The sequence below is a fragment of the Myxocyprinus asiaticus genome, chromosome 12 (genome assembly GCF_019703515.2).
Source record: "Myxocyprinus asiaticus isolate MX2 ecotype Aquarium Trade chromosome 12, UBuf_Myxa_2, whole genome shotgun sequence".
NCBI classification, from domain to species: domain Eukaryota; kingdom Metazoa; phylum Chordata; class Actinopteri; order Cypriniformes; family Catostomidae; genus Myxocyprinus; species Myxocyprinus asiaticus.
In genome coordinates, this window is record NC_059355.1 from 11,060,689 (window position 1) to 11,071,942 (window position 11,254).

Here is an 11,254-nt window from a genome sequence, read left to right on the forward strand (position 1 = left end):
CCGGACCATGTGAACATGAAACTTGAAAGTGGAAATGCTTCAGGAACCATTACTCGCCGTACTCAGAACCATTCGCCCCGATGGTGAAAAAGCACTTACAGAAAGCAGTGTTGGCATTCTACAAGAAACTGGTCACTCAGGACCCTCACTAATGCTGGGTGTATGACCCATAACCACAACACTGAGCTCACTCTCATCACATGTCATTGGTCACATAGTCTATTTAACATACAGTAATACTTTGACTTCTGGAATGCAGTATTTTCTCTCTCCTGTTCCCTATCATTTACCAACAGTCTAGTATTATGTGTGTGGTTCCAGCATTGAAAGATTATAATAATCCTTCACAACAGGAACTGAAGTTCCTGTGAGGTTCAGATCGGGACTGTTACCATGGTGAGGAGAGAGGGTATTTGTGAGTGAGACAGCACAGCCCTGCCTAGTGACTTCACAATTTTAACCTCTCTCTCTTCCTCACTTTAACTAACTTTCTCACCACATGAGCCACTATCTCAGTACAGTTGTCTCTCACGCTCCATTCTAATATTCCTTTGTCCTTAACTTAATTTTCATTTTTGGGTGAATTATCCCTTTAAATAGAACTGGTAAATGAGTATTGCATGTGTGTCTGTGTATAAATAGCATACAGCACTGTAAAAACCATCTAAAGTCATAACTGGGGGACAAGCCCTGATAATCGCAGGTCTTAACTAGGTCAAAGGTCACCACACAAGTAGCTCCATCCCATTCACAAAACAACTGCTGTTGTCACACTCCAGCGATTAATGTGTGTACAGTGAACTCTCTTTAGTCTATCATTTTCTCATTGTGTGTGTGTGTGTGTGTGTGTGTGTATAGAGCCACGTCTGTAACCAGGAAACACAGTCAAGCTTCTGTTAAACTGCTTGAGTAAACAAACCATTCGAAAAGAGAGCACTTTCAACATCCATGCCTCAGTCAGAACGTCTTCCTTTAATCATTCCATTGTCAGTTGCTTTCTTTCACTCTGTGCATTTAAACATTTGACTATCTAGTATTCTTGTCAATTAAACAGCAAAGATGCAACACTGAGCTATTTCTATCAACCAGAATATCACAGACATTTTCGACTTGGTCAAGTTAGCAATCACTTAGCAACCACCCAGAACACCCTAGCAACCGCATAGAAATAGGCTAAAATAATGATCAACCCATTACACAGACTGTTTGCCTTTCCCTAACAGCCTCAATTTCATTTTGAGTCAAATTAAATATGGTGTCTACCCTGCCTAAGGGCTATTGCATCCAAATCGGTTGATGTGTGAAATAGACTTATTAAAAAAAATTCTACTTTGCTGATTCCAATTAGGGATGGGCGATGTGAGTATATTTGTGATAATTTTGCTGGTAATATAAGATTAAGAAACAATATCGCACTGACTACTTTTCATGCACACCAGAAAGCAGTTTCTTGCGAGAGAGCCGCTTAAGACTGGAAAGAAGCATTTCCGTTTACATGTACTGTGTTCACTGCTTTCTCTTTACTACCGTATACATGCGGCTCAGTCAGTAAAGCAGCTTTTCCCCGCAATGCTTGTGTAACCTCTGAAAACATGGGATCTGAGGAAGACTTTACTATTTTATTCTCAGTTGCTTCGCTTTATTTCCAGGTATTCCAGAGTAGTTGCTGTGTTTGTTTCCTTAACTTTCCATTGCGACCTGCAGCGGAATTGTGCTGCAATAGTGGGGTTTCCCTCTTATGTAAAACGCCGGGATTCCCCCAACTTACTTGAGTGCATATACAGGGACGTAAGGGACAGTAGTCGATATTTTAAATTGGTGTGTATAAATGGGTATATTTTATAGTGTATTTGCTTTTCCCCTTTCTCATTGTACTCCCAGAAATATGGAATTATTTCCGCTGTGTTGACTTGTTGATCTGATGTATGGCTCCATACTATGACGTTAGTTATCCGGTCAGTTCCACGCACATGCCCACACCCAAGAAATCTGTAAGAATGCAGCTAAAGCATTTACATGGCCACATAAGCTGCATTCTCCAGGAGAACCTGGGTGTGTTTAACCGCTTTCTCTTAATCACTTAATCTGCGCAAGGAAAACGGTGTTCTTGTTTACATGATGTTTCAGAACGCTGCTTTCCTCAAAAACCCTGGAATAAACAGCTTTCTTAAAATGTGCACTCAGTCATTTTTTTCCCCATTAAAAACATTTTACTCCTAAAGAAATTAATTGTAATTTTTTAAACGTGTATAAAATCATGACCACTCACATGAGATGAGGACTCAGTCATATCAGTAACCTTATAAAAGCAGTTTTATTCTACATGGGGCAGGGGCGCCCTCATGGGGGCTGCCATTTTAGAATCACACGACCAGCTGTATACTACTCGCTTAATCTCAGTATCCGCCCTGTTATTGGACACTTTCACTCTTGGATTAAATTAATCATAGCTGATTGTGACTAGTGATATTCTACAATTGCATCTGTAACTGAAAACTACTGATTTGAATGATGCTGCCTCCAGGCCACTAGGTGGAAGTCCAAGATGACATGAGCAAAAAGTTACTGAGTGCACATTTAAGTGCATGTAAAAGTGGTCACTGATTTTCTTGTGCTTTTTACTTGCCCATTAAGTTTAAGACCATATGATAAGGTATGTTTCGCAATCCTCCGCAAATCTAGCGACTTGAGAGTATGAGAGCGTTTAGACAGAGATGTTTTAATAGTGTCTTAATTTTGTAGCAAAAATAAAAATGATGATAGAGTTGTTAAGTTTGATTCATTTACGTGAATCAACTCAAATTGTCAGTTTTAATCAATCGATTCAAACAGACTCAATTAAAAAATTGTTTTTGCAATATTTACCAAAATTTTATTTTAGTAAAAATATAATTAGATAAAAATTGCTGTTTATTACGTATTGTATGTATTGTTACTGATGCATAAACTAACTTGTCCATGTAATCTTCCTTGTGATCATTTGGTGAAAATTTTTATTTTTAAATATATTTTTACTGGGTTTTAGTTCCTGCATTAAACATTAAATCTAGTGATTACAACACCTGATCGTTTGAAATAAAATCAAAATCAAAAAAAAAAAAAAAATTATGTCTTTCAGAACAAATACTTAAACATTGATATTTTGGATATCACCAAAAGCCAGAAATCATCAAGGTATAGTTGTAGCTATATTGCCTATTTTTAAGGGGAAAGATAATAATTAGCCTATTAAACATGGGCTGAGAGATATTAACATTTTCATTAGCCTACATTAGTGCGTTTAAGAGGAAATGTCACCTCACCCTGCGCTATGATGTTCACAGACTGGTTAATGAATGAGAGCAGAGATGGCGAGGCCTTCAGATCAAACAAAACCACGCTGGACCTTTGAGCTCATGAAGGAAATTATGTCAAGGACGAGTTGGTCGTTTCAACAAACCTGTTTGATACTGCGAGAGCATCTATGCTATCGATTTCATTACTGGACACACAAAACACCATTCTCTATTGTCCACTGTTCACCACTAATCAATGGCACAAAGGACTATTCAAACTTTAGTCACAAGTTTAAAGGTATAGTTCACTCAAAAATGAAAATCATTTTCTTACCCTCATTTTGCTCCAAACCTGTAGGACTTTCTTTCAAATGTAGAACAAAACAAATTTTTTTGAAGAATGTTTCAACTGTTTTTGTCCATTCAATGTAAATCAATCGGGTCCAAAACAACATTTGAAAATATTGACTTTCATTATATGGACAAAAAAACAGACATTTTTCAAAATATGTTCTTTTGTGTTCTACAGATAAAAAAAAAATAAATAAAAAAAAATGCATGCATGCAGATTTGGAATGCATTGAGGGTGAGAAAATGATGAATATTCATTTTTGGGTGAAAGGTCCTGCACATTGACCTGAACTAAGCCAATTGGACTCTCAGACAAAATTCACAAAAAGAGGCAATCAAACTTAAATTATCAACTCAAAAATAACTTGCTGCTCAAACTTAGGCAAAAAACACAGAACTTGAAAAGATTCAAGGCTCTTTTAAATTATTTAAAGACCACATGAATTGGCTTGACAATTTCCTTCCTGTGTTGATGTACTATTTAATCGTAAGCTGCGCCAGGACATATCGAAGGGATCGTCCTGTATTTACAGTATATATTTATTTACATATGAATTTAATAGCCAATAGCCTTAAGTTTACATCACAGCCATGAACCGTGATTTGCTACATGCAGTTGCTAGTCAGAGGCAGGTGGCATTTATAATTTAATCAATATTTTGGTCCATTTTCAAGATTGCAACTTTTATATGTCTTTATATGCTAACAGAAAATTGTTAACTTTTAGAAGTACATTAGCATGGCCTTTTTTATTTAATGTGGTATTCATTATGTAGATAAGTTGGGTAGACTTTTATTTTCTATTAATCAATTCTCTTAAAAAAACAGATTCTGGGGTCAACAGGAAAGGTTAACCAAGACACATTCCAACACTGTGCATGCACTGAATTTTCTCGGTTGATTATCGCTAGTTACATAGGTAAATGTGGTTCTGTGAATTCCAGATGACCACCAGAGGCAGTGCTTAAGCACTAGTGGATTATCGCAGCGCTAGCTTGATAGGTCGAGAGAATACACTGGCGGCCAAAAGTTTGGAATAATGTACAGATTTTGCTCTTATGGAAAGAAATTGGTACTTTTATTCACCAACGTGGCATTCAACTGATCACAATGTATAGTCAGGACATTAATAATGTGAAAAATTACTATTACAATTTGAAAAAAAATGTTCAGAACTTCTTTAACTACTTCAAAGAGTTCTCATCAAAAAAATCCTCCACTTGCAGCAATTACAGCTTTGCAGATCCTTGACATTCTAGCTGTCAGTTTGTCCAGACACTAAGGTGACATTTCACCCAACGCTTCCTATAGCACATGCCATAGATGTGGCTGTCTTATCGGGCACTTCTCACGCACCGTCTAGCTGATCCCACAAAAGCTGTTCAATATCTGTTTCTTTGCCTACTCTAACCTTTTCATTTTGTTTTTGTTTCAAAAGTGGCTTTTTCTTTGCAATTTTTCCCATAAGGCTTTCACCCCTGAGTGTTCTCTTTACTGTTGAACATGAAACTGGTGTTGAGCGGGTAGAATTCAATGAAGCTGTCAGCTGAGGACAAGTGAGGCATCTATATTTCAAACTAGAGACTCTGATGTACTTATCCTCTTGTTTAGTTGTACATCTGGCCCCCCACATCTCTTTCTGTCCTTGTTAGAGCCAGTTGTCCTTCGTCTTTGAAGACTGTAGTGTACACCTTTGTATGAAATCTTCAGTTTTTTTTTTTGGCGATTTTAAGCATTGTATAGCCTTCATTCCTCAAAACAATGATTGACTGACGAGTTTCTAGAGAAAGGTTTTTTTTTTCTTTTACTAATACTGACCTTAAGACATGCCAGTCTATTGCATACTGTGGCAACTCAAAAACAAACACAAACACAATGTTAAGCTTCATTTAATGAACCAAATAGCTTTCAACTGTGTTTGATATAAAGGCAAGTGATTTTCTAGTACCAAATTAGCAATTCAGCATGATTACTCAAGGATAAGGTGTTGGAGTGATGGCTGCTGGAAACGGGGCCTGTCTAGATTTGATAAAAAAATGACTTTTTCAGTAATGTCCTGACTATACATTGTGATCAGCTGAATGCCACTTTGGTGAATTAAAGTACCAATTTCCTTCCGAAACAGCAAAATCTGTACATTATTCCAAACTTCTGGCCACCAGTGTATACCAACAAAGTCATGTAGTGACGTAGGCTGAGCCTCGAGGGTAATAGCTACATTAGCTCAGCGTTCAGCCTCGGTACGTCTTTCTTGCGCATTCCGAGTGACAAATAACTCTGTCTGTCATCTGGAATTCACAGAACCACAGTTACCTATGTAACTAATGTTTTGTTTCATTCCTCCTGACCGCCAGAGGCGGTGTTTAAGCACTAGTGGATGACTACTACCAATATAGTCATGAGGAATGCCACCCACTTGAAAAACAGTCAAGGCTTTCCCTGAAGAACCGCTGAACACACAGCATGAGGGTTAGCAACATTTGCTCGCTTCTACAAGGTCAAGGTACATGGACAGCTGCACAGATTTCTGCCATGGAGACTCCTCTAAAGGCAACCCAAGATGTAGACACAGCCCTAGTAGAATGACAAGAAATATATCCTGGCAGGGGCTTCTGGGTTTTCTTGTATGTCAGTGATCATTTCCACAATGCAACGTGACAATCTCTGCTTAGATACAGCAGCACCCTTCCTGACACCACCATAGCAAACAAATAGCTGATCTGTTTGTCTAAGAGAAACAGTAGCATCCACGTAACACCTCAAGGCTCGCACAGGACACAAGGTGATCCCTTGACTCATCTGATTGGGACGAACACTGAAATGCATCCAGATTAATGGACTGATTCACGAACTGAGGTAACAGAACTTTAGGAAGAAAAGATGGATTCGGCCGAAGCACAACACCAGAATCATCCGGCAACCAACACATGCATAACTCACTAACAGACAATGCATGTAACTCACTGACTCGCTTAGTGGAAGCGATGGCCAACAGAAAGGCAGTTTTCAAAGATATCCACTTAAGGTCAGCTGTCTGCAAAGGTTTGAACGGCGGCAAACAGAGAAAGTCAAGCACAAGTGGTAAATCCCAAACAGAAAAATGGGGGCTGCAGGCTGGCCTTAAATGTCTCGCACCCTTTAAAGAACTACAAACAATATTATGGGAATCAAGAGAAGAACCATTAACTGGTACATGATTCGCAGAAATGGCTGCAATGTATACCTTTAATGTGGAAGCTGCCTTGCCTGCATCCAAAAGATGTTGCAAAAAAATCAAACCTCTTGAAACCTCACAGTGTGTAGGATCTAACCCACGATCCCTGCACCACGAAGAGAAAAAAATCCAACATGCAGCGTAGAGCTGATGTGTGGATGCAGCCCTAGCACTAGCAACAGTATGAACTACAGCAGGCTCACAATCAGTTAGAAGAGGATTGGACCCAGAGGCCAATCCCAAAGCTGCAGACGGGCTGGATCCGGGTGGCAAACACTGCCGTCCATCTGCGATAGCAGATCCTTCCGGAGTGGAAGGTGCCATGATCTGCCCATCAATAGTCTCAGAAGTATGGAAAACCAAGGCCTGGCTGGCCATCAGGGTGCTACAAGGAGTATCCTGTGGTTGCACAGGGAGATCCTGTGTAATGTCTCCCACAACAGTGGAATAGGAGGAAAATGCATAAAGTAGGCAGTTCGGCCACTGGTGAGACAGCACATCCTGCCCTAACGGGCTGGATGTCTCAGTCCTTGCAAACCACAAGCGACAATGGGTGGTCGCCTCAGATGTGAAAAGATCCACTTCTGCTTCGCCAAACTGATGCCATGCCAGATGCAGAAGACCCCTTGATAGAGAATCTGCTACCTGAATGCTCCACCCTGGGAGGTGAACTGCCCTCAGTGATGCTAGTCATGGAAGAGACCAGGTGAGAACCTTGTGAGTGAGATGCAAGGACTTGAGTGACTTCATGCCACCCTGATGGTTCAGGTGGAACACAGTCGAGGTGTTGTCAGAATGAGCACATGACGGCCAGACAGAACCGACAAGAAATACTGCAGGGCTAGGAAAACCGCATGCAACTCCAGGAGGTTGATGTGGTCTGTGGACTAATCTGGAGACCAACGGCCACAAATACTCCTGTGATTCCATGTTGCACCCCACCCCATGAGGGAAGCATCAGTCATGACCACCTCTCAATGAAAAGGAATGACCCCTAGGGGTGCACCTGTCATTAAATCTCCCATCAATTCCATTGTGTCAATGCATGAACACAATGGTGGAAAACAACAATCAAACGATGACAATGTCTGATGGGGTTCAACCGCAAACTGTTGTTCTACCGCTGGAGAGACCTGAGGTGGAGCCTCATGACAGACCGAAGAACGTTGACAGCACGTAACTTTCAAAAAGGCAGAGTTTTCAGGAACAAGTTTACATGCCATAAATCGAGAATGAAAACCACAGTCTTTTTTCAGAACTACAAAATAAGTTTAATAAAAACCCTCCCTTTGAATGAGGTGATGAACCTTTTCTATGGCTCCCTTCTCCAACAGAGAACGAATTACCTGAGAGAGAGCCACTGAACAAACTGCATCCCTGACCACTGTAAGGACAATCCTCGAGAACCACTGCTAAGAGTAGTCAAAACCTAGGGATCTACTGTTGTGCTCCTCCAGTATTGTAGGTGTTGCATTGAAAAATGATCGACCGCCGGCCCAAGCACCTCAGGCTTTATGGGTGTGACTTTTAGTGGCAGTGGGGAGGCGCTGGGGTGGTCCGATGATGAGGCCAAAAACCTCGAGCATCGTCTGCAGCATGGGGCCTCTGAGGGCTTTGAGGCTGTGGAGTAGGATGCTGGCGGAAGCATTGTTCTGCCGTTGTATAACGATGGCGAATTTGAGCTGTCGGCACTTTAAAGGCAGGATTGCGCTGCATCTGTGTCAGCTGGTGAGTGGCCTCAGACAATTTCACTCTCTTTTCCAGCAGTTCTGGAATGTTAGGCCCAAAGAGGTGCCCAGGAACGATTGGGAGGTCCTGCAGAGTCTTCTTACAAGCCTCAGGCTGTTTCGCCTGAGCAAGCCACCCTTGGCGGCAGGGTCACATGGTCACATGGCCCATAGTCAGAAGAGCTGTCTGCAGGAGCTAAGAAACTGAGGGGTCAGCGTTTGCCGACTCCAATGTACTGGTGGTAGCGAGGAGTAATTGACAGATTGTATTCTCAGCGCAGGTTATATAGGCAGCAGATTCGTACTTTCTCAGCAGTGAGTCTGTTCAAACACATTGGGCACTGAGGCATTGCCCCGTAGGGCCTTGTCAGGTGACACCACCAGGGCTGCGACAGGCTGCTCTATTTCTGGAGCGTGGTCCACCCCGATGGAATCTGCTTCAGCCATAGATGCTAGTGTACAAGCTGTCTTTTGACCGCCGCTTAGGCACACTAGACCCCGTGAGGGCATTAGAGAATTCTGACACAAAATCTTTGCATGGTGGCATAGCAAAGGAAGTCACAGCTGAGAACTGTCTAAAAAAGTCATTGGACTGGGCTGGTTGGGCAGGTGACTTGTCCAGCCCTAAACAAGCAGAGCAGTAAATTGCCCGAAGGAGATACCGCAACGATGAACAAAAAGTAATACAATTCAACCGGATAGAACCGGACGGCAGTTCAGCAATGAATGCTCACGGAAAAAAAGTAAAAAAAAGAATATATCCATACTCTGATAACTGCCCGCTGGATTGCACTGAGCAGCACAGTGTATCACAAAAATCCAAATAGAAATTTAGATAATAGATCTAAACCCCCGTCACTGCTTGGGGTTGGCGGTGTCCACGATCCCTTCATCAATGAGCAGGACTGGACATGCACATCCACCTGAATTTAGTGCATCTTTGTAACTCTTGTGCATTCTGGTTATTTCATGACGAGCTATCAGATATAGAACACAGTGTACCAGCAGGGGTCCCAACCAGCTGCATGCACTGTGCAATAATTTTTTTTTTTATGTAAATTTTAATAAATATATGCTCTCTTTCTAATGCACAAATACAAAAGAGTGGTTTTATTTGGTTGTGTTAAGTGATTTGCATATGCAAAATAAATTAGATGCACAAATACTATGAAAGTGCATGCATCAGCATGCATGAAAGCAATGAAAGCGGTTTACCTTATTGCAGTACAGCATCCAAACCTCATACAATCTCTCTGTCGATGCCATTCTGCACTGCAAGCTATGAGCATGTAGGCAGAAATATTCCTAAAAATAATCCAGATTATAATATAATTTAATATCCCAGATCCTTCATAGTGTCAACATCCTGCCAAAAGGAGTTTGCCACTTCATTTGTGCATAACAAACCCAAGCAATGGGTGGATATCAGTCTGGGTTAATCCAGGGTGACAGATCGCGTCATTTCCTCTGTGCAAGGTGAAACTACATCCATCATGTGAATTATAGGAATCCCAGATGCCTTGGACTCTTGTGTTTTCTGCAGTCTTCCACCACCAGCTTTTTAATATTCCTGTTATTACAAGCCCTGTTGACAGATGCAGTAAACATCAAAAACAGCCCTATATTTTGGAAGCTGCATGAATGCAATGCAATAACAACAAACACATTTACATGCCACTGTACTGTATATGCATGTCTATGAGACTAGGCAATAATAAACGGAGAGCCATGACATCATCCCAGGCCAACTCAACATGATCACAAAGCCAACATTGTCAATATTCCTGACTTCAGAATATCAAGCTCCATAAACAAAATTCTAAATCTAGCACTTCACCATATCAGATCACATTCCTTGTGTGCATTTATTAATTTAAGCCCAAACACAGAAGTTGCTATAGAATTTAAGGTGTTGTTGAAAACTACTAAACACAATACCTAATAGATTATGTGACAAAAATTGGAAATGTTTTGAAAACATCAACACCTTGAGCATATAAATATCAGATTATTATAATAAGTGGAAACAGCATATTAAAACTGCTTACTTAAATATAGTTTAATGCATTAGTTTCTTGTTTGTCAGAAACTCACCTGGCTCAACAAAAGCTGTCCGTCGAAACTCTCGGCTGCTGTTCTTGTTAATGATCCTGGAATGCTGCTGCATGTAGCACCATTGACATTTAAACCATGTCACTTTCAACAACAAAAACAGGCTTTGCACTCATTTTGTAACCAGCTTAGCCTGACAGTCCGCATATATATGACGAAAATCATCGGACTGGAATGAAACTGCTCGTTACAAAGACACGGCACGAGCTCGGATGTCTTCACGGTGTGTGTATTTTGTGTGTGCTCGGTGTGTTTTTCTCCTTCCTGTATGTTTTACGACAGGCAGCATTCCTTTACGTTGCCTATGTGGAGCTCGTGTAAGTGGGCGTGACCGAAACGGGTTAAATGACTAATCCAACTTCGGCGAATTCTTTGCGTAATGAATATTAATTACACCGTATTTGCAATCGTGCTTGAGGCTCTCCTGACACATATATAATATAATAATTTAATATTAATCATAGAAATTGTACTTTTAAAGTTTTGTAAACTATTGTTTATAAAACACTTTTTGGTATGACGTTCATAATTGGCTTTGGATGTCAATAATTTCATAAACTCAGTTTACCAAAAGT

The 11,254-nt window shown here is 40.7% G+C and overlaps 1 protein-coding gene across 2 annotated transcripts in view; it reads right to left on the reverse strand.

Annotated features, from left to right (window-relative positions):
• The window catches only part of LOC127448655 (neurobeachin-like protein 1), a 103,277-nt gene extending 92,346 nt beyond the window's left edge, over positions 1–10,931 (reverse strand). Inside the window, exons 1-3 of one of the 2 annotated variants that reach the window (XM_051711349.1) lie at positions 10,662–10,931; positions 9,975–10,152; positions 9,783–9,872 (exon numbers count right to left, since the gene is read on the reverse strand). In XM_051711349.1, the coding sequence (XP_051567309.1) occupies positions 9,783–9,833 (51 nt within the window). In that variant the 5' untranslated portion in view covers positions 9,834–9,872; positions 9,975–10,152; positions 10,662–10,931. Of the gene's footprint in view, positions 1–9,782; positions 10,153–10,661 lie in introns of both variants that reach the window. The other variant, XM_051711350.1, reaches the window with a different exon arrangement.
• Between the last annotated feature and the right edge of the window lie 323 nt (positions 10,932–11,254).